The following is a 23,488-nucleotide window of genomic DNA, read 5'->3' as shown; positions in this document are numbered from 1 at the left end:
TTCCCATGTGGGATGATCCAGAACACAGTTTGGAGCCAACTTTACAGCCATTTAGGAATATATTTGAAATAATTAAATTTCTGTTTATAATATTAATTATTAATTTAGTTATAACTGCCCTTTTTTAGATATATAAAATATATACATTTGGAAATAATACTTTTCTCCCCATGTTTATATTCCACAAAACACTTTTTATTGCTACACTTCTTATGTATCTTTGCCTTCAGTGTCTTTATCATCACCAGAGTGAGTTTTTGGGCCATCTAAAATAAGGTTTCAAGTTCATTATATTTACTTTCATCCAAATTGTTTGGAATTCAGCACTTTAAAAATTCATGAGTGATGCCATCTCTAGACTTACCCTAAGTCAAAAATACTCATTTAGCACTAGGATAGTTGTTTTTTTTCTTATCCAGTTCAGAGGTGAATGAGAAATCTCTGTAATGCAACCCCTTACTCTGCATTGCCCTTTTTAACAACTCTCTTTTTATTAACTATAACATAAATACAGGATAGTGCATAAATCTTAAGTGTACAGCTCAGTGAGTTTGCACAAAATGAATGCACCTGGGTAACCAGTACCCAAGTCAAGAAATAGAACAACCCAAAGCCCTCCCTTTGGCCACTCCCATTACTTCTCCCCACCTTCTCCCCAGAGATAGTCTGTCTAATTTCTAACACCAAAGGTTAACTTCGCCTGGTTTTGAATTTTACATGGAATCTCTCGTAAATGGCATTTTTTTGCTCAGCACTCAACACTCAACACTGAGCCACATCAGGGTCCTGGTAGTTTGTTCATTTTCATTTGTGTACAGAATTTGTACATTGTTTTTAAATTTTTTAAATTTTTTTAAAAGATTGTATTTATTCATGAGAAACAGAGAGAGGCAGAGACACAGGCAGAGGGAGAAGCAGGCTTCCTGCAGGGAGCCCGATGCAGGACTCGATCCCAGGACCCCGGGATCTTGCCCTGAACCAAAGGCAGACTCTCAACCACTGAGCCACCCAGGCCTCCCTGTACGTTGCTTTTTTTAAAATGCAGTCTTTAAAGAAGCATGAACACTGTAGCACCCAAAATTTTGTTTCATGCCACAGGAATTATTTTAAATTTTGTTAAATGTGCTTCCCTCCCTCTAAAAAATTAAGTCCATCAGATGACTTTAATAAAGGTCCCAAGGCAGTTTTGATTAATGTGTTTTCCCTAGTAAGCATTTTGTTGTTCAAAATAAAGTGACAGAGCGCCCTTATATTGTGAGAAACTTTGTAAAAGTCGGCCAGTGTGTGAAGTAATTAAGTTCCCTCCTTCCTGAGAAATAACAGTTTGGAGGGTAAGACCCAGGGTATATCCAGGAGATGCAGGGTGTGATTATGTATGAGGCGGTGTATCTCCCCCTTCAGCTTACCGTGGTGAAGGGCCTCATGTTGCCGTTGCTGAATACTGGTGTCACTCTTGACAGGGGAGATGATTTGTATGGACCTTCCTCCCCTGAGATATCTGCTTGGCTGACTTCTTCACTTCCTATCTCTGCTCAAGTTCACCTTCTCGTTGAGCCCACCCACCCTGCCCACCATTTTTAAAAGAGCACCTGATGGGCACCTGGGTGGCTCAGTCAATTAAGCATCTGCCTTCGGCTCAGGTCCTGATCCTGGGGGCCTGGGATCGAGTCTCACATGAGGCTCCCTGCTCCTCGGGGACCCTGTTTCTCACTCTCCCTCTGCCTCTTCTCTCTCTCTCTCTCTCTCTCTCTCTCTCTCTCAAATAAATAAATAAATAAGCAAACAAACAAATAAATGAATAAATAAACAAACAAAATCTTGGAAACCCCCCCTTATGCCTTGCCACTCCCCAGCCTACTGATTCCTTTCACTCTTCTCTATTTCTCTTATCTGTAGCTCTTTTTGACTCCCAGAGATACTTCACTGTTTTTACTTAGTATGTTTATTGTTTCTTGTCTCTTGTTCCCATGCCAAGAAGAGAGTAGGTCATATAGCAGATGCTCGGTGCATATTTATGGAATGAAAGAGCGAGAGCCCGTGGATTTCTGGGGCTCGAACGGTATCAGCATCGTGTAGACAGATGCTTTCAGAGGTAATGCAGCGAAGATGAAGTAGACAGACGTTCACCCGTTTTCTCTTTTCCTGTAACTTGCAGGAGCTTTTTCCAGTGTTCAGGGTATTTGAAACCTGTTGAGTAAAACCCTTTCTGGAAGCGATTTGTGAAGGTTCTTGTGTCACCCGTTTCTGCTTCATACTTCTCGGCAGACACGTTTACAAATATGGAAATTGCTGTTCTCACCGGGAAGGTTTCCAAAGTGGCATGCGTGCATATATATATATATATATCTTTCTTTCTTTATGAGATGGAACATGTTTTGAGTGCTAATTATGCACCGTCAGTGAACACATGTGGTAGCTGACGGGTTCACAGCACAGGCTGAACTTGCCCGCGTGCGTGGCTCAGAGGTGCTGGACGCCCCTGCTCGGCGAGACCTCCTGTCTGCCAGATTTGTGTGGGATCCAGCACAGACAATGAACGTGGGAATCTGGACAGACCTCGCGGCGGCGTGTGGAGGGTGGGGTGTCTCCTCTAAGAAATGGAGTTTATCCTGCCAAGCGCTTAGGCTGCCTGTTTTATCTTCCTCTGCAAGTGGAAGGTTTCACTTTGATTGCGGATCATGTGGACTCTCCGAGGGTCTTCTGCCTTTGGGAGAATTCCCACTCATCCTTCTCAGCATTAGGATGAGCTCTGCACATGGCTTGGTGGAGGAAAGCACTTGGACACAAAGTACTCCTTTGCTGAAATTGCCTTGCCTCCTCAAGGAGAACTCTGGAACTTTTTAAAAGCCCAACTCCAGAATTTTGTCCTGATTCCGGTAAAGGAAACCTGCTAGTAACAGTCATTTAGGCAAGGCATATCACTTTCCTGAATTTGTTGTTTCCTTCTCTGTAAAATGAGACTTTTGCACATTGGCGATCTCTAAATATTCTGCGATTTTATAGTGGGTCTGAGTTGGGATGATTTCCCCCGTCAAGGAGGCATATTGGGCTAATTCAGGTTTATGATGGTGGCACGCTGAATTTGAGCGCCAGACGTTCTCATTTTTGTACATTTTGCTGGGCTCATTTTACTATACCCTGTGCCCTCCATCCAGTAAGTCAGTGTTTGTTGAGTGATAACTGTTTTTGTCTTCCCCTTTCTTAGCTAACAGCCGGGATTGGAGTTTAATACAAGGGCTATTATGTTTGCACATTTTTTTCTTCTTTTAAGGTTCAAGTAAATGTTACCATCTGAGTGAGACTACAGTGAAAAAAAAACATGTTGTGAGGAAAATCAAGACTTCAAATGATTCACTCATTGGATCACTTCTGACTTAAGTGTTTACAGGACTAAAAAATAAGATTATCATGATATGAGTGGTGCTGTAGTCTATAAAAGTAATACAAGTTATGTATTTTTGGACAAAAGGCCCAAGTACTCTAATAACAGTTATTATACATCTAGCCTAAGCAATAAGAGAAAATGGATCAAACCAAGGTTTCCCATCTAATTAATTACTTCCTAGTCTATATCTTCATTCCGTGAGTCTTACAGCAGTATTCCTAGGTATTGAAAATGCAGCTGGGGAAGATGGGTAGTAGGCATGAAATCTGATGGGATATTAGGGACGTTATTATCTGGAATAGTAGCAGTATTACCAATGGGGGTGATAGTAATGGTATATTGTTGGGGGTAATGGGAAAAAATAAGATTATTTTTCCCCAGCTTTATTGAGCTGCAAGTGACAACATTGTGTAAATTTAAGGTGTACATGATGATTCGATATACCTACATATTGTGAAATCATTGGCCACCTTAAGGTTAATGAACATATCCATAGTTACCTTTTTTGTAGTGAGAATATTAACAGCTATCTCTTGTGTGATTATGCAATGTGTTGTATTAACGGTGTTGTTAACAATAGTCATCATGGTGTGCACTGCATTTCCAGAATGTATTAATCTTATAACTGTAAATTTGTGCCCTTTGACCCCCACCTCCCCATTTCTCCAGCATTACCCTCTGCCCCTGGCAACCACCATTCCACTCTTGTTTTCGGAGTTTGACTTTTTTAGGTTTCACATATACGTTATATCATACAGTATTCATCATTTTCTGCCTGACTTATTTCACTTAGGTCCATCCATGTTGTTGCAAATGGCAGGATTTCCTTCTTTTTAAGGATTAAGTAATCGTCCACCATTTACATATACCACATCTTCTTCCTTCCTTCCTTCCTTCCTTCCTTCCTTCCTTCCTTCCTTCCTTCCTTCCTTCCTTCCTTCCTTTCTATTATTTTAATGATTTTATTTATTTATTCATGAGAGACACAGAGAGAGAGAGAGGCAGAGACACAGGCAGAGGGAGAAGCAGGCTCCATGCAGGGAGCCCAACGTGGGACTTGATCCTGGGTCTCCAGGATCAGGCCCTAGGCCGAAGGCAGTGCTAATCCACTGAGCCACCGGGCTGCCCCCACATCTTCTTTAGATAGGGGATGTTATTGGTGGCAGAACTAGGGATGTTATCGAAGGGGTGGTAGGGATATTATTGAGCAGAAGGCAGAGAAGCTTTTATAAAGAAAGCTTCTTCAGAGAGAAAAAGGTTGGGGTATGGAGGATACAGGGAGTAGAAGTCAAAAGAAAATACCTGAAAAGATGGGAAAACTTTAAAAGAAAATGTTTACATATATTCCTGGTAGAAATAAAGTTAGCTTTTGATGGAACTCTTTATCATTCAGTTGGCATAGAAACTTTATTTCAGTGACTTCTCATTTTGAATGAGAGCTGTAGCTGCTACTCGGCTTCTGAGACACTCTCCAGAGGGCAATGGAAGATTCTCTTTAGGACACCTGAAGATAACACACATGTTTTTTTTTTTGTTTGTTTGTTTGTTTTTTTGTTTTGTTTTGTTTTGTTTTTTTGACTAAGCCTCAAGCTTAGCAGAGGTCTCTACAATCCCTTCTGACTCTGATGGTGCCTGGGAACGTGGACATTATTCTGTGTCGCTCTTGAATAGTAAAACATCATCATTAATTCACATTCTGCACATTTGTAACTTGTGATAAACAAAAACTGAGCTCATGTTTGTCTACAGGTTTGCTCAGCCGATTAATAATGTAAGGCACACTGCAGGGGCAATGCTTACCTCCCGAGTACCCGCTAGTTCCAGCAGTTTCGAGGCATCATCACAAACTGCGAAGCTAATTACAAACTGTTCTTACCTTTCGATTAAAGCATATTCCTCAAGGCCCACTCCTTGGAAGTATTCATAGTATCCTTGTTTATATTTCTGCATATCTGAGAGTGCTGCTAATTGCATCCTTTATAAAGGATGTGGATTTTACCTTAAGAAATTACTGTAGTCTGGTATCTTCCCATAGGTTAGCGAGGATTTTAAGAGGGTATCTATTCTGCTGTGTAATGAGCAATCCTAAAACATAGAAGGTTCAAACAACAACAGTCTTTCATTTTGCTCACAAATCTACAATTTGGGCAGGACTGGGGAGACTTAACTAATCTTTGCTCCACATGGCTGAAGTGATAGTGGCTGCCACTTTCAAGATGGTGCACTCACATGGCTGATAAGTTGTTGCTGGCTATAGGCCTCTCCACAGACTCTTGGGCTTCCTCAAAGCATGATGGCTGTGTCCTAAGAGCAAGCATCCCAAGAGAACAAAGTGAGCATTCATGGAACTTTTAAGACGAGGCCTCAAGTCATATAACACCCTTTTTACCTTATGTATTGGTCAAAATCATCACAGAAGCCCATACTGGTTCAAATAGAGGGACATAAACTCTGCTTTTTGATGGGGGAGTGGCACAGTTCCTGCAGACCATTTGGAATGCGAAATAACTGTTGTGGCCATCTTTGGAACATACAGTCTGCCACATACATGAATTTGAACATGCTATGTTAATTTACAGCTCATTCTCCTGGGAGAGTGCTTTGAGACCATGCAAGGGCAAATATGGAATACATTAAAAATAAAAAGGAAGGCAAGAAGTAGAATTGAGTATTGAGTAGAAAGGTTATTGGACATTGAAAATAATCTTTAAGTGTAATGCTCAATAGTTGTGAATACAAAGCACCCCCCCCAAAATAAATCCTATTTGTTACTCAAAAGAGATCACATATCTTCATGAGATCTGAAACTCCCTCAAATCATTTCCATCTTCCAGAAGAACCATCCCAGTGTTCTCCAGGGTATTTACAAAGGAACAATAAAACATTCATTTCTTTAGCACATTGTAATGAAAACCATCCCCAAGTACTTAGTTTAACTGCTCTGTTTACCATGGGGGTTTCAAATGCCATTAGGACCGTGTTATATTTTTGTTGGTCTGAAGTCATGGGAATAGAAAAGGTTTTGGGTTTTTTTTTTTTTGTTTTTTTTTTTTTTGTTTTTTTTTTTTAACCAAGAGGTAAAACTAGGATAGTACTGGTCCAACCACACCATTTCAACATTTTGTTAAAGTGCCTTTCATCAATGTTTTGGATGCCTATGTAAATCAGGGAATGGTGGGGAGAAAAAAATCACAAATACTGGTTGTTAAAGCAGCATGGTGTGAAGGGAAACATCTGCTCTTGGTTAAAGTTCTTTAAACTTATGTTCTTTTGCTTCAAACATTTAACTGTGGTGCTGAGATTTGAGTTCCATGAAGACTCTAAAACTGGTATTCCAGAACATTCTCAGGAGTCTTAATAAGCCCTCGAGGTTCTTTGTCTCAAGCCTGCAACTCCAGGGTCACTGGTATTATCGGAGTATAAAACTGAGCTTGTCAACCTCAGCAGTTCCAGGATTCTGAATTCTAGCTGTTTTGTTTCATTTTGTTTTTTAAGGAAATGCATGGTCTTGTGTTAGGTAGTTCCTTTAAGAAAGAAGGCCCCAAGGAATGCCCAGTTAAGAGGCATTTTTTTTACCTTGATAAGAAGTACTGATATGAACGAATTGTTTATTGTTGTAGATTTTCTTTTACCTGAGGGGAAGATTGACCTGGTTTGTGAAGAGATGGACTAGAAACCCGAAGGGCTGCAAATCATTTTATTTTAACGTTGCTTTCTTAGGATGTAGCCCTGGACCTCCAACCCCTTAATTTCTCTAGACTAGGTTTTTTTTCACTGTTAAAAATGAGATGAGTATCAAATGATGTGCAGATTTTCAAAATCTCAATTGACTGTTATTTGCAAAACGTTATTGGCCCCAGATGGATTGTTTCTGAAATTATAAGAGTCATAGACATTCCACTTAGGAGTAACATCAGATGCTGCAAATTTCATATGTTTCCTATTCTCCCCTTTAATAGACATTTATTGAGGACTTACGAGGTACCAACAAGTGTTTCAGATGCTGGAAACATTGTAGGGAACAAAATAGACAACATTCCTGCCTTCACAGAGTTCTCATTCAACTGGAAAAGACGAACAATAAGTTAATAAGGACACAGGTGGAAGTAAGTGATATGATGAAAATTAAGGAAGAGGCATGTTGAAACATGACGAGGTGACCATGACTGGGATTTCAGAGAGGGCCATAAATGGGAAGAGAGGACCGTGGTGGCAAGGAGACACCAGTCATGAGGAGTTTAGGTCGAACAGCATCCCAAATAGAACAATCTGCTCAGACCCCAAAGGGAATGATCTTTGTTCCATTTTGTTTTAAAGATTGATTGATTTATTTATTCATTCATTCATTCATTCATTCATTCATTCATAGAGACACAGAGAGAGAGAGGCAGAGACATAGACAGAGGGAGAAGCAGCCTCCCTGCTGGGAGCCTGATGAGGGACTCCATCCCAGGACCCCAGGATCACTACCTGAGCCAAAGGCAGATGCTCAACTACTGAGCCGCCCAGGAGCCCCCCTCCCTTTTTAAAGATTACTTTTTTATTCATTAGAGACACAGAGAGGCAGAGACATAGGCAGAGGGAGAAGCAGGGGAATGAACTTTGAATGATAAAAGAATAAAGGCTCATGAAAGTGGAGGTGCCAGAACAAAGTGTGGGGGAGGCCCTCCAGGGGGAGGATGGGAGCGCTGGCTAGGGGTAGATGGAGGGATTGCAGGTCGGCACAGTGTCGGTCCATGGTCGAGATGGAAGGCCTTGAACCTTCCTTGCTGTGACCCTGGATGGGTGGGATGGATTTGACATTGCAAGAGGGGCCAGATTGAGAAAGCCAAGGATGTAATAGCAGTTAAGTGATAGAAGAAAGCAGACCACATGTTGGGCAAAGAAGGAGGAGAGAGAGCAGTCACTGGAGTCTTTTTTAAAGCAGCTCTCTGGGTCTTCACTGCTGATCACGTTTAACTAGGTGATCATATGCCTCAGTTTCCTTGGATGGTTGCAACTTATCCCTGTCATCTCAGCATTATTATTAACTGTTCTACCTTTGCTTTCAAAAATGTCCTCCTTTGGGTGATTAGCAATTGTTTAACACAGCAGAGGCCTGTGGTGTCTGCCCTTTTAGTTGGCAGATTGATGTCTCTACTTTTGGTTTCCCATCTACTTCTCACTCCTATCCTTCCCAGACAAGGGTAGCTCTAAAGACCTTTCTCATAACCTCTGCGGTGACTCTCAGGCCCCCTCAGCCACTTTTTGCCTCCCGTCTGCTCACTTCTATTACTACCACCCTCCACTGAAGTGAATTCATACCACATTCTGTGGACACATTAATTTTCCTTAGGAGAAATCTGATTGTGTCACTGCTATTCTGACACTCTGATGGCACCTCGTTACCTACAGAGTAAAAAGTCCAGACTAAAGATTCAACAGTCTTCATGACCTAGCCCTGGTATTTCATAACATAGGTTAGAGTATAGGCTATTGTATAGACAGTATAATGCTGAACTATATATAATAGGTAGGAATATAGAGTCTGGAACCAAACTGCCTCCTTTTGAATCCTACCCGCACACACACCAGTTTGTGTGCCCTTGGGCAAGCTGTGCAACCTCTCTGTGCCTCAGTTTTCTAATCTGTAACATGGGGATTAAAAAAATCGATTATTGTTATCATAAGGATTAAATGAGTTAACTCATGTATGGCCCTTAAAGTAGTCTGCAGCACATAGTAAGCACTCAATTAATGTAACCTTTTGTGATTATGGATTTTCTGTGCAGGCATACTGAGCACTTACTCTCCTCTACATAATTTATGACACTTTCTTACCTCTTCATGTTGCTAACCTTTGTTCTAATAATCCAGCTATATGACTTCCATGGGAGCCACCCAGCTCTGTCCTGGCCAGAGCTGATTGGCCCAGAAGTGGACACCTCATTTGAGCTGGGCCAATCAGAGCCCTTCTGTGGGATCTTCGGTAGTGTGTAACCAGGAAGTTTGGACATTCTATCTCCAGGGGCTAGGCTGTAAGGAGAAAACTCAGAAGTTGACAATGATCCTATTTCCTGCCACATGGAGAAAAGTTTTCCTAAATAAGAAAGAAGAATGATGCTAACAAATAAATAAAAGTAGGGACAAAACTTGGAGAAAGTTTCCTGACTGTGCTGAAGACACTGGCTCCAGGTCTTCCTAAGGTCCAGCTCTGGCCCTACCATATTGTCTCCACTTGGCTGCTACTTGAGATACCATTGAGTCTTTCCTCATGTATAGACCTTTCCTTGTTTACCTCCCTTTTGCATCTTTGATTTATATTTTTGGCAGGCTGGGGTCTTCTAACGGATTGGTTTTCAGGGGGGCACCAATTGAAGATCTTTGAGGAATAGGAGTTAAACAGCACACCTTCTCAGTTCTCCTGATTTAGAACTCCTATGCACTACACTTATAATGAATTATGAAATTATAAGCACACTCTAAATGAAAGAACTAAGTCAATTAACACAGATAATGAGGGCCAATAAAACTCCTTTTATCAGAAATGCCTACCCTGAAGAGAGCTACTGAAGGATGGTCGGTTCTCTACTGCCACCGGGATGCTGGGCTCCATCTCTTCTTTTGTTTTTAAGGGAGTTTGTGGCTTTCCAGTTCTTTCAGCATATTCTGAGCTTCCCACCAAATCACCCCTAATAGTAGAAGAGAACAAAACAGTACCTCTTGGGCAGCCCTGGTGCCTCAGCGGTTTAGTGCCGCCTTCAGCCTAAGGGTGTGATCTTGGAGACCCGGGATTGAGTCCACATCAGGCTCCCTGCATGGAGCCTGCTTTTCCTCCTTCTGCCCCTCTCTCTCTCTCTCTCTCTCTGTCTCTCTCATAAATAAATAAATAAATAAATAAATAAATAAATAAATAAATAAATAAATAAAATCTTTTAAAAAAATGACCTCTTTCCCCCAACCCAAGGTCCACCGGGATTTAAGGGCAAGCAGTGGCCCTTCAAACTGAGCAATAGTTTGAGAAAGATTGAACACAGTAATTCTTCAAAATCTCTAAATTACCCCTTGACTTGGACCAAAATAAGTTGAGAGCACAGGGATTCCTGTTTGACTCATTATTGTGTTCCCTGCTACTTGTGCCTAGCACATAGTAAGGTTTTGAGTTAGGGAATGAATGAATGAATGAATGAATGAGTATTAGTAACTCTATTTTATAAATGAGGGAACTGAGTGAGATTCAGTTAGATCCACTGGCTTAACCAGTCACATAGCTAGCAGGTGGCAGAGTTGGGTCCAAGCTGTAGGTCACAGACTTCTTGTCCAGGGCTTATTCTAAGAGCCCCAGTCATTAAAGGAGAAAACCACAACGCCAGCAGGTTTATATGATAATGGCGCTAAACTCCCAACAATGCTTAGTAAAGGTTTCAGTTCCTAAGGCTGAATGTTAACACATCAGAACTAAGGGCATCTTCAGACTTGAGCTAAAACCTGTGTTATTTTTGAACCTTTCTTTTCAGATAGCTGTACAGAGTTTAGGTGACAAAAGATGAGAAGGGTTGTATGCCTCTGATAAAATATTCACCGTAAAGACTCATGTGTAACTGTGCCACTCAGAACAGCATTTTTGTGCCTGTTCTTGACATAAGTGCATGCTTCTGTAGGTTCCTTTTATATTTCGTACATCCCCAAAGACTTTAAAATGTCAGCTGTTGCAGAATGGTGGCCCATGAGTTATGGGGGAGGGTCAGAGTGGGCAGTGGTCTGGGTTAGGGTAAATGTGGGGTGTGTATATGTGTGTGTGAGAGAGAGGTCTTAGTCTTTTCCCTATGTTACATGCCTCTGGAGTCATTGTTGAAAACTGTTTCTATTAGTATTTTATATGATTTATTATGCTCACAATAATATTTATTAATATGTGATGATGGAAACGTTCTGTATCTTCACTGTCCAATAATATGGTCACTAGCCACAAGTGGCTATTGAACACTTGAAATATAGCTAGTGTGCCTGAGGAACTGAACTTCTGATTTAATTTTATTTGAATTATTTTAAATTTAAATAGTCACACCTGGCTAATAGCTTACCATATTGGATGGCCCAGTTCTGTATCTTTTAAAAGTCTGTGAGTTTCTGATTTTCCAGCATTAGTTCACTAATGAGTTATGAATTTAATTTTAATTCTATTAATTTAACTTTTAAGTTCATCATAAAATTAGAAACTGCCTATAACTTGTAGAAGTTAAGGATTTACCTTTTCTCACCTCAAAATGTGGTGGGGCAGTTTCCTTTACCTGGTAACCTTCTTGCCATACTTCAGCCTCTCCTCTGGGAGTGTAAGTCAATGTCAGAATAAATCCCAATGGTCTTGTTTCTGTTTGGGGCACATGCTCTTTCACTACCTTTTGGGAGCTCCTGGCCATATCTTCATTTCACACCCAAGTCGGGTACAGATTTAAGAGACCTTTATCAGCCTGCCCTGTGCTATCTTATACCCCTTGCTTCCTTTCTCTATTTTCCTTCTGTATTAGTCAAAATTCCCTGGAGGAACAGATCTAATAGGATTATTTTTTAAATATTTTATTTACTTATTCATGAAAGACACACACAGAGAGAGAGGCAGAGACACAGGCAGAGGGGGAAGCAGTGTCCATGCAGGGAGCCCGATGTGGGACTCGATCACAGGACCCCAGGATCATGCCCTGGGCTGAAGGCAGACACTAAACTGCTGAGCCACCCAGGGATCCCCTAATAGGATTATTTATCTATTGATTGATCTATCTGTAGAGAGAGATACTGAGATTGGAATTGATTGATTTTTAAGGATTGTGGGAACTAGCAAGTCCAAAACCTGCTGGGTTCTCTGGCCCGCTGGAGGCTCAGGTAAGAGTCAGGCTGCATTGTGAGTCTGAAGGTTGTAAACTCGAGCAGATTTTCTAGGTTGTTGTCTAAAAGCAGAATTCCTTTTTTGGGGAAAACTCCATCTTTGTTCTTAAGGCCTTCCACTGATTGAGTGAGGCCCATCCATATAATTGAAGGCAATCTGCTTTATTTAAAGTCAATTAATTAAGATGTTAATCATGTCTTTAAAATATCTCTATGGAAATGTCTAGACTAGTGTTGACCAAGCAACTGGTCACCATAGTTTGGCCATTTGACACATAAAATTATCCACAACACCTTTTTCACTGGATTCTGACAAAACAGTCTTCCACTGACTCTGATCCTTCACATATGCCATTTAGTATGGTCTGTGGGAACTGTGATTCCCATTGACCAGTCAGCAGGATCCTATTCTGCTCCTTTCATCATGTTACACATAGCTTTCATTTTTACAAAATCCAGCCCATGTTCCATTTCTCTATAACTGGTTTCATCCTGGCTGATACATATACTCTAAAACAGAAACACATGTACTAGACAGAGTGCAGATATCCTCCACTTTTTGAGAGTTCACGTTATGCTACTTCTCTTTTACAAAAACCTACCTTAGTACCTGTTTTCACCAAGTGGGAGAAATCCAATGAGGATTTTTGCTTTTGTGAAAAAAGGCAAAAAGCAAAAATAGCATTCATTGTTTGTTTTGCAGCAAGCCATCATAGAGGCAGCACATACACCAAGCAGCAATAGTGGCCCCACCAGTGTCCTTCCCCAGGAACTATACTCAACATCTCAGCCTCCAGCCTCCATAACTTTGATCTGTGTCTGTGAGCATCTGTGCTTTATCTTGATTTATTTTGTGCATCTGTTAGCAAAACGTGTCCTAATGTATCAGAAAAGCTTAAGAGAGATTATTTTTTGGGTCTGGGTCTGCTCAAGATTTTTTCCATAGAAACTAATGGTAATTGCTTCTTCATTTTGTGTCTTTTGGCTGACAAAAGTTTTCATAGGAACACACTACTTTCAGATAGTAGGAAAAACCTGTATGTATCTTTAGCAGCAGGTATTCATTTTGGAAGTAGAGTAACAGACAACACGTCTTAGATTTTCTGGGACTGTTCCAGTGTCATGTTGTGATTTTTCAGGAAAGTGATTCTTTAAAAATATAACCAGGAGTACCTGTGTGGCTCAGTCGGTTGAGCATCTGCCTTTGGCTCAGGTCATGATCTCCAAGTCCTGGGATCAAGTCCTGCATTGGGCTCCTGCTCAGTGGGGAGCCTGCTTCTCCCTCTCTCTCTGCCCCTCTGCTCCCTGGCTCATGTTCTCTGTCTCTGTCTCTCTCTCTCTCAAATAAAATCTTTAAAAAGAATAAAAATGTGTATAACCAAAGAAGCTCTAAGTTTTTATAATGAGTTAAGACTTTATAGAAATAAATTTTTTAAAAAGATTTATTTATTTATTCATGAGAGACATAGAGAGGCAGAGGGAGAAGCAGGCAGGCTTTCTGCAGGAGCCCGATGTGGGACTCGGTCCTGGAACCCCAGGATCACGCAGGATCATGCCCTGAGCCAAAGGCAGACGCTCAACTGCTAAGCCACCCAGGCGTCCCAGAAATAAATTTTTTGAAGAGAAAAATATCTTTCTCACACTATAATATCTGATTTTTAGGTTGGGAAAATAAAGTTACTATAAAATTTGTGTTTACTCATTACAGAGCAGTTGAATGAAGTCTCGGATCAGTTGAAAATGGTCTTACTTAATTTTTGCTGCCTAAGCTAGCAGTGTTACTCCTGGAAGTGCCAGGGGTGTGGTGGTTTTTAAATGTAGCAGAAATGAGAGGGTGGGTGCAGGTGTATTTCAGTTTAAACTGGTATCATACTGAGCATCTTGGGACAGGCTAGATTACACAAAATAGAAAGAGTGGTACCACTGAAGGAGCATCAGGTTGGATTTAGGATACTGAGCTGAATCTGGACTTTGCCTGTGATTAGCTGTGGGTAGTTTGACCAGCCCTGGATAGTTTGACCAGTGTAGTTAGCTCTGGGTAGTTTGACCAGAACCAGTTTCCTCTTCTGTAAGGTATTATTTGGGGCCTAAGATCCTGCATATTAAAGTTCTTTGTGGAAAAGTTATACAATGTTAACAGTTGCTATTTTAATAATCACAGTCATTAGAGAAATTTTATAGGCATGCATGTGACAGTCTGCAGGGAATTCCATAACAAGGTGACCTGGGTGTTTGTGATTTGATCTTCCACATTGATTTGACTCCATGCTCATGAGGACTTGGAGGAATGGCAGTGTCTAGCAGCAGACAATGAGACCGAAGTAAATTGATCTTAGATGTATGGAGAATGGGGAAGGGAGTCCAGAAACACTGAGGGATAAATCTGTCAGGATGTGGTGAGCTGATAACACAGGGTTAGAGAGAGGCAAGAGCTAAGGAAGAAGCCTGTGGCTCTAGTTTGAGAAACAAGGACAATGGTGGACCTAGCAGCTCTGATCATCAGTCATATAGGTTTGAACTTCAGAGGAAAGTCACAGCTGGGGAGTCCGAATTTGGGAATAATTAACATATGACTAGTGGCCAAACCCACATGAGGAGAAGAGGTCACCACAGGGGATGTAGAGTGAGGAGACTGGGTAACTGAGGGTGAACCCTGACAAATGGCATCCAGTGCCTACCATTAGTACGCTCAAGAGATTTTCTCCATAAAGGTTATGAATGAACAAATGAATAAATGAGTGCATGAGAAACAAACAGGGATCAGTTTAACAAACAATCAAATGACTTTAAGAGAGAAAAAGAGAAAAGCAAGTGCTGTACTAGAGTTAGAAGAGTCAGGGCCCTTAGGGTCTAGCCAAATATTGATCTTTATAAAATCTAAATGCAGTTCCTCTGGTTGAAAAGGACTACTACTCCCCCTTTCTGGTAAACAATTTGGCAGCCTGTATCAAGCCTTTGAAAAGTTAATATCCCTTGACCCATTAATTCCTCTTCCAGGAATCCACCCGAAGAAAGTAAGGAGAGCTGCAAAGATTTATGCACCAAGATGTTTCATATTCCTGAGACATGAGTTTCTCTGGAAGGGTTGGGGTGGGGGCAAGAGGGAGTCATTTAACCTTGGCATCTTTTTAAAAGTTTCAATACTGTATAGTACAATGGTGCAGGATACAAATTTCTCATTAATGTTTAAGATAAAAGGTGAGCATTCAAAGAAATCTTGTGCTTTGCCCTCAGACCTCCATTCTCTGTTTTTGGAGTTACTACAGTGGGAAAGTTGGTTATGCTGGCCTGCAGTGTGAAGTCACAGCCTTTGTTGGCATGGGCATTCAGTGACATCCACGATATGGCCCTTCTGATTTCCAGTTCGCCCCTACACCTAGCTTGTCCTGTCATGATCCAGAAATATTCATAAAAGATACTTCAATACATCAGGCTGTTGCAAACCATCACGTTTTTACCCATGATGATCCTTCTTTCTCTTTACCTGCATTGCCATTCTCCCTTTTTTTCACCTGTCTGGAGAACTCCTATTCATCCTTCAAACCTCAGATTTGCTCCCTAAATAGGTTTTGCCTAGCACAGTATTTTGGGGAAAAAAATTTTTTTAATTTTTATTTATTTATGATAGTCACAGAGAGAGAGAGAGAGAGAGGCAGAGACATAGGCAGAGGGAGAAGCAGGCTCCATGCACCGGGAGCCTGACGTGGGATTCGATCCCAGGTCTCCAGGATCGCGCCCTGGGCCAAAGGCAGGTGCTAAACCGCTGCGCCACCCAGGGATCCCAAATTTTTTTTTTTAGTTTGAATGTGTACAATGAGGCATACATACTCCAATTTTATCACACTCCTTACCTCTTCCTGTTATATTACATTATTTCATTTGTTATAGCCCTGACCTGTCAGAAACATTTTGACCTCCCCTTTAGGCAAGAATAATCATTGTCATTTCTATGCCTTTATATCCATTACTATATTTGTCATTCTCAATGAGAAATTTTTGGAATGTTTACTTTTTTTCAGTTATAAAAGTAATATGCATACTCATTAGATAAATTTTGAAAAATCATAGTAATAGAAATATTACATAGCTGTCATGATACTGTGTGAATTTATAATCTTGATTTTTAAATAAAATATTACAAAGTAAGCATTTTTGTGCCGTATTAATGTAGTTGTTTTTAAAGTCTGTTTACAATAATTGGCTGAATCTTAAGATTTGAGATTCCTATTTTATACCCCAGCACCTAGATACAGTGTTGGTCTGGGCCAGTGTAGGGACTTAATACAGTTTGTTGAATTCGGGAGCTGAAAAATTAATTGGCTTCATCCCTACCTTCACTCATTACTCATTATTTATTGTACCCATTCATTCATTCATTCATTCATTCATTCCACAGATACTTACTAAGCACTTACTGTATGTCAGACATTATCCTAACACCAGGCACACAGCAGCGCACAAAATTCTGCCTTTGTGAAATGTGCATTCTCAAATTTGGGGTGCATTGGAATCACCTGGAAGGCTTGCTAAAACACAAGTGTCTGGGCCCAACATGTCATGATCATGTCATGATCCAGAAATACAGTATGCCAGGCAAAACCTATTTGGGGATCAAATCTGAAGGAGGTTTTGATTCCGGGTTTCTGAGTCAGTAAGACCTGAAAATTTGCATTTCTAACAACTTCCCAGGTGATGCTGGTGTTGCTAATAAGGGACTCCACTTTGGGAACCCCTGGCATAGAAGACAAGTTTGAGGTGCAGTAGCACCAAGGAATACGGTTGCCCAGTTAGCTGTGGGAATGCATGTCTGATTAATGCAAAGCTCTCCAATTTCAAGTCTCAGTAAGGAAGGAGAGGACTGGAATAGTGCCCTGTGTCCAGATTTGTCACCTCCTTACTCTGGGTGACTGTCAGCAGTCTCTGCAGGGTCACAGAAGCCTGGGACCGACAAGGAGGGGGGTAGAGCAACGGTAACAGTCAGGACTACCTTCTCTGTGCCTCTCCTTCAGCACACCTGCCATATGCAATGTCTGGTTTTCAGAACAACTGCAAGAGAAGTATGATTTCCCCATATTATGGGTGAGAAAACTGAACCATAGAAAGTTATGTAACATACTCTGGTACCAGAATCACGTCTGGAGCTCCAAGCCAGGCCTTCCTGCCTTCCAGCCCCATGACTCAGGTTGAGACTGGCCTGGGGTCAAGCCCTTGGTGAGACCAGCTTTTAAAAATGCTTCAGCCATCAGAGGTGTTTTGTCTGCAGTGAGACCCCTGTCACGTGGGCCAGGTGTGAGCAGGCCAAGTGCCGGCAGCGTACCTGTCCCTGCAGTGCCACAGCAAGCGGAGAGGCTCAGGTTTGCAGTTGGTGAAGGAGAAAGCCACACTGGAGTGTAGGGGCCTGACAGCTGAAACAGAGGTCTGCAGCTTGGGGGAAGATGGCTCACTGTCCTTCCCATAAGAGCTACATCTGGAAATTATTAATGGTATTTTCTCACCTATGAAAATTTGTGGCTAGTTAGGTTTCGTTTACTTTTAGTACAGGTTTAGTGCCTTGAGAATTTGCCTAACGTATTTGAAACTTTAAAAAGCCAGTTTCCAGACCCCTTCTGAAGAAGTGTAGGCAAGTAATTTGTGAAATAACTTGACAAATTTCAACAATTTAAGATTAGAAAAAGCCACCCCTGGCCACTGTGGTGGGAATTGGAGAAGTTAGTGGTAATGTGGCCCAGTTCCCCGGCACTGACACATGTCAGCGTGCTGCCATCTGCCACAGCTGTCCACAGAGACCTGGGTCACCTCGCTTCAGCTCCACATAGAAGGACCTTCAAAGATCTGTGCTTTAGCCTGATGTCCTCGCTTTTTATCAAGGGTTAAGAATACCTAAGTGATGTGAGAAAAATATCTCTTCATTTTCTGTAAAACTAAGGAAGACATGTCTTACACCATGACTCTACAAGAGTCCTACAACGAACTTCTCGGTTCCTTACCAGCAAATTATACTTCTCTCTTAGGGAGCTGGCATGTTTCCTCATTTCATTTGAGGATTGTAAAATCCATTGCTTTGCCTGTGTCACCAGGAAGCTCAGAGCTCTGCTTTGTATGCAGGAGCTTCCCTTAACCTAAGGTACTTTGACAATCATTATCTCCCACTCTTTTCTTTTAAAACTCTTGTTACCTGTGTCTTCTTTCAGAAGCTCTCCAAAACAATTTATAAAAGTAAGTGAGTATCCCAGATTTGTGGGTGAAAAATTTTCAGAATGGAAAGGGATCTGTTTAGTGGACCCCTTTTGTTCAATTTTTGAAGAATGGATTGAGCCAACCATGGCCATATGTTTGGACACATATATGTCCAAGAACATGTATGTGCTTGATGATGCTTTGAGAGCTGTCCACTTGGTCATGTGGTTGAGAGAATGAACTTGGGCCTGACTCATACCTCGCTTTGAACTTTAGCTACTTGCTGCTTGCTTTATGACTTTAATGCCTCTGGGCCTCAGCATCCTCATCTGAAATGAAGATGATGATACAATGTGGGGTCTTGGAAGGATTACACAGAACAATTTATGTAAAATGCCTAGTACAGTGCATTGGACACAGTAAGTCTACACTAGCTGGTGATTCCTCCTATTGTCATTATTTTCTAGCATGGGTTAGACTTTATAGAAAGACTGTACTGTACATTTGTAACTGCTCTAGATTGCTTTCCAGAATGTGCAGTGTTGAACTAAAATGACCTTTGGCTTAAAATTATGCTGGTTCATCCAAGGAGGGCTGTCATGGCTTGCTTGTCCCTTAGAGAGAGTAGCTCCATGCTGGCGTTTCTTACCAATTCTCAAATAAGGGTGGATGATTGCTGCAGAAGCCTCAAGATTTTCTGAGGTCATTCACTCAGGTTGGTGACTAAGACTCCTACAACCCTGAGGTCCTCACTTCCTGATTTATCTGTAAAGTGACCTGAGCATCCTTGCCCAGGAAGTCCCCTAAAGCTGATTTCCTACTTTGGGCTGGCTCTTGCTTAATTTTATTAGGCTACTACTTTGCATTTTTCTTTCACTTAGGACTATTAAACAGCCTGGGGGTATTCGTCTGGGAGGGGAGAGTTAAAGTGCCTCAATACTCTGTGTGGCCATTAGCCACCCCCCATCTCGTGGGCTCAGGAAGTCAGAAGCAAGCTACCTGTTACCAAGGTTAGAGGGTATGTACCATAGCTTAGAGAGTCACGAGTCTGCCCAAGCAATGCCTGTGGACCCAGCATCGTTTTCAGGTGCCTTTGGCTTTGGCGGAGAGCACCTCCCAAGCAGGTCCCCATCAGATTTCCCCGCCCTGGGGAACGTGCGCATCAGCTTTCACATAGTGGTGCTTCTCCCTACTCCCGCCCTCCTCTGCCAAAACAATGGTTTAAAAGAGGAAGCTCTTTGGGTCATAAAATATCATCTGGTAGTTGGTATATGGTTATATAGACATGCTGGATTATACAGTAGCCTCATTGGCAGGAAGTAGGTGATTCATCAGAAAAAAAATAACGAAAAAAATAAACTCTTACCAAAATGAACTTCCTCTTTCAAACTCTTTGTTCCAGCCCACCCTTTAGAACCTTCTTGTAGCCTCTTAGAAAAAAGAATAACCAGAAGGGACTCGTGCAGTATTTCAAAGAGAGGTAATCTCAGCCCTGTCTAGCCACATGCCTCGTAGTTAAAAAGAGCAAGCCCCATGCTCTCTGTCCCCAGTGGGGCCAGGGTTAGGGTGTGGCCACCACCTAGAGGGAACATGGAGCATCTGAGAGATTTCATGTTCAGACTGAAATACCCACAGATGCCTTTAGTGAGGTGTTTTTGGATGTTGTACATGCTCCCCTTTGATAGAACATCCCATTCAATCGGTTCCCTTCATTTTGTTCACAGATCCAGGATGCTGCAAGTCAGGGCCTGAAGTTTGTCGGTGTCATACCTCAGTACGGTTGCCCTGCGAAGCCAGCAGCCAGCAGCCCCCCAGCAGACACCAGAGATGCGGAAAAGGAGCCTGGCAGGTGTGGGGGTGATGAGAAGCCAGGTGCACCAGCAGGGACCCACAGCAGCCAGGAGCCAGGCCAGGGCCCCGGAGGGGAGACGCCCATTGCTGAGCAGCCCAGCTTGTCCTCAGGAGATGGGGATGGTGCAGCATTGTCACCACATGGGGTGAACAAGACTTCGGATGGGCCGGATGGTGACCTCTTGGAAGTGCATGAGGAGCCACTTTCGGGAAGTAAGTATGTCCACACAGGGACTCTTGACCCACTTAAAGAGAGGCTAACAGCTTTCCAGTAATTCCCATGGCATTTTAGGAAAAAGAAATAGAATGAGAGTGTACAGATGGCTGTCTATCCAAAACTTGATTTTTCTGGGCCTCCTGACTGATTGCTTTTGGGGTTTTGACTTCTGAGAGAGCACAGCCACATGAAATTGACTTGTAGTTGCTCCAACATGTCACATTGGAAGTGGATTCTAGAACCTGAGGGATCTTTATCCCCACACTCCTGCACTGACCTTGAATTAGTTTGCTCTTAGCATAGGAAGCGTTAACATGCTGGGCACCAATGTAGAACCTATGCTCCACTTTTGGTCCGTTTATTTTGAATATCTGCCTAAAGAAAGAAATCAAGAAAGCCATTTGAGGACAAATTGTGCAGGAAACTGGTGATTCAACTCACTAGGCTGTAAACAACCAGATTTCAGGGAGTGTGTGTAGTTGACAAATCAGCACTGTGGAGAGAACACTGCCAAGGAGAGGCCACCAATATGTGAATCCTCTTAATCACATTGTAACGGCCATTAGAGCATGCACTTTAGGTTGGCAATTTCAAATAACAATACAACAGTGATGATAGTAGCCAACATTATATTGATACTTCCTGTGTACCGGGCCCTGCACCAGTAAGCATTTTACATGACTGATCTCTTAATTCCCCCTATAGCCCTGTGATGTGGGTCAGCTGTGGTATCACTGCCCATTTTACAGCTGAGTAAACAGAGGTTAGAGAGTAAATCTTCACCCACGCTGGAAACTGGCAGATCTGGTCTGTGAGCCCCGCTGCCTTAACGGCCATCCCATTTCACCTCTCTGCTCAGTCTCCCCTGTGTGATGCTCTCATAGAGTAATAAGATCGACGGACGCTCTCAGTTTATGGTGAGTGACGTTTCACTCCATTTCCCTGTAATTCCCTTTCCTCTTCTTTCTCCAAGAAATCTAGTGTCCAGCCATTTCCTGAGAGCCAGGCTCTCACAGGAGTTTTGTGGTCTTTTCCAAGCCTTTGGAAGGTGCACAAGTAACAAGACTGCGAGGAGACCCCCAGGCCTTAGGAGGCCTTTCTCCTTAGCCTTAACCTTCCTGGTTAATGTTATGATTCATTTACTGATTCTTAAAATTAGATTATCTATCTATCTCTATCCATCTATCTATCTACTATCTATCTATCTATCTGTTTATTTGACCAGGAGGAAAAGCAGAGGGAGAGGGACAAGCAGATTTCTTACTGAGCATGGAGCCCCACCCCGGGCTTGCTCCCACGACCCTAAGATCATGGCTTGAACCGAGATCAAGAGTCGGTTGCTTAACTGACTGAGCCAGCCAGGCATCCCAAAATTAGCCTCTTATTAATGATGAGGAACAGTTTATGCTTTGAGAATAGAAAAGAAGGTAGAACAGTTTCTTTTATTATATTAGGTCAGTAGTTCCTAAAAAGAAAATTGTGGGATGGTTCATTCTGGGCTTATTTGCAAAGTTAACTTAAAGGGATTAAGTTACTACCTCCATTCTGGGATATATTATGATTGTTGTTTAATCAAGGTCTAGATCCTAAAGTGGGGTTCTTTATTTATGGGGCATTTCATGCAGGGTGAGGTAGACTTCTGGTCCCTCCAGAGTAGCTGAGACCCTGTGTGCATCTCCTGATGAATGTTGAAGTCTTATTCCAGAAACCTCCATCTTCTCAGTGGTGTTGGGCTGGATTTGTTGCTCTGAATCTCTGATAGGAAGACCGGCTTCCTTGGAGGAACATACCAGGGTGAGGGTTCAGGGCAGGCACAGGCCCCTCAGGAGAAAAGGACAGGAATCTTGAGAGGCAGGTAGCACTATGGTAAGAACCTAGACTCCAGGGGCACCTGGGTGGCTCAGTCCGTTAAGCATTTGACATCAGCTCAGATCATGATCCTGGGGTCCTGGGATTGAGTCCCACATCGGACTCCCCTGCTTCACCCTCTCCCTCTGACTCTCCTCCCTGCTCATGTTCTCTCTCTCTCTCTCAAATAAATAAATAATCTTTTAGAATCTAGACTTACATTCCATTTGTCACCTTCTACCTAGGCAGTCTTGGGCACAATACCCTCCTGTGCCTCGGTTTCTTACCCTGGAAAATAGAGATGGAGCAATATTTTCTTGTTGGAATGTTAAATGAGATGTACATTTAAAACAGTTACCATTGCCTGACTCTGAGTGTGAACTGTTATTTTTGGCGTACAGGCTCAGTAGCCCTGCCTACTGACCTCTACTCCTGCACAGAACCCTGGTTTTGAGAAAGGAGACACTTAATACTGAAGTACCCCTCGGGACTTTTCTGGTATTTCCTGCTCCAGAATCCACCTTTCTCCCAGACTGCTTCCAGACCTCCTGCCCTAGGACCCTTTCCTCCACATGCTGCCCTGGGGCTATTTGCCTCTCTCACCCAGAGACTCCCTTCCATTGCTGTACACACAGAGAGTCCTCAACAGCTGAGGTGTCTTGGCCTGTGTCTCATTTCTTCAGAGTCTCTGTTCTCTCCTAACAAACCAGATCCTGCTGAGGAGTAATGCGTTAATGTGTGTCTGGAGGTGGTCGGCCCAATAGTGGATGGGAATTTCGGCCGTGGAGGATGTTATAATACCCACTTTAATCTCACCCAGTGGGCAAGCTGGCTGGCTGTTGTTTACACACAGCCCCCATCTCTCTGCTAAGAGGCCACGGGTCTCTGAAATTTTGGCAGCTCTCTGCCATCCTTTATTCCTTGTTGTGTGGCAGAAATGAGCCTTTGGACTTTTTTTATCAGCTAATGAACACACAGGCATTGCTGGTGCACATACATGGCCTTGTGGGGGATGAATAGACAACAGTTTGTGATGGTGGTAACCCTGGGTGAGCCTGTCTAGGTTCTGCCGATGTGCCATCTTGATGGTGCCTCACAACAGCTTTATGGTGGCCGATGTTATTATTAAGCCCATTTCACAGATAAGG

General features: G+C 42.4%; 1 protein-coding gene and 1 long non-coding RNA gene across 5 annotated transcripts in view; one reads left to right on the top strand and one right to left on the bottom strand.

The window, feature by feature from the left end:
- The window catches only part of RFTN1 (raftlin, lipid raft linker 1), a 200,229-nt gene that overhangs the window by 119,818 nt on the left and 56,923 nt on the right, over window positions 1–23,488 (top strand). For all 4 annotated transcript variants that reach the window (XM_072792875.1, XM_072792876.1, XM_072792877.1 and 1 more), the window contains exon 5: window positions 20,149–20,488. In XM_072792875.1, coding sequence (XP_072648976.1) covers window positions 20,149–20,488 — 340 coding nt within the window. The remainder of the gene's footprint in view (window positions 1–20,148; window positions 20,489–23,488) is intronic.
- On the bottom strand, window positions 4,774–7,451 carry LOC140614071 (uncharacterized). The gene is made up of 3 exons (XR_012014962.1): window positions 7,364–7,451; window positions 5,615–5,689; window positions 4,774–4,889 (listed from the first exon to the last, which is right to left on the bottom strand). It is a non-coding gene; the product is annotated as an uncharacterized lncRNA (long non-coding RNA).

This window comes from Canis lupus, chromosome 22 (genome assembly GCF_048164855.1).
Source record: "Canis lupus baileyi chromosome 22, mCanLup2.hap1, whole genome shotgun sequence".
Taxonomy (NCBI): domain Eukaryota; kingdom Metazoa; phylum Chordata; class Mammalia; order Carnivora; family Canidae; genus Canis; species Canis lupus.
This window is presented reverse-complemented; position numbering and strand designations above follow the sequence as displayed.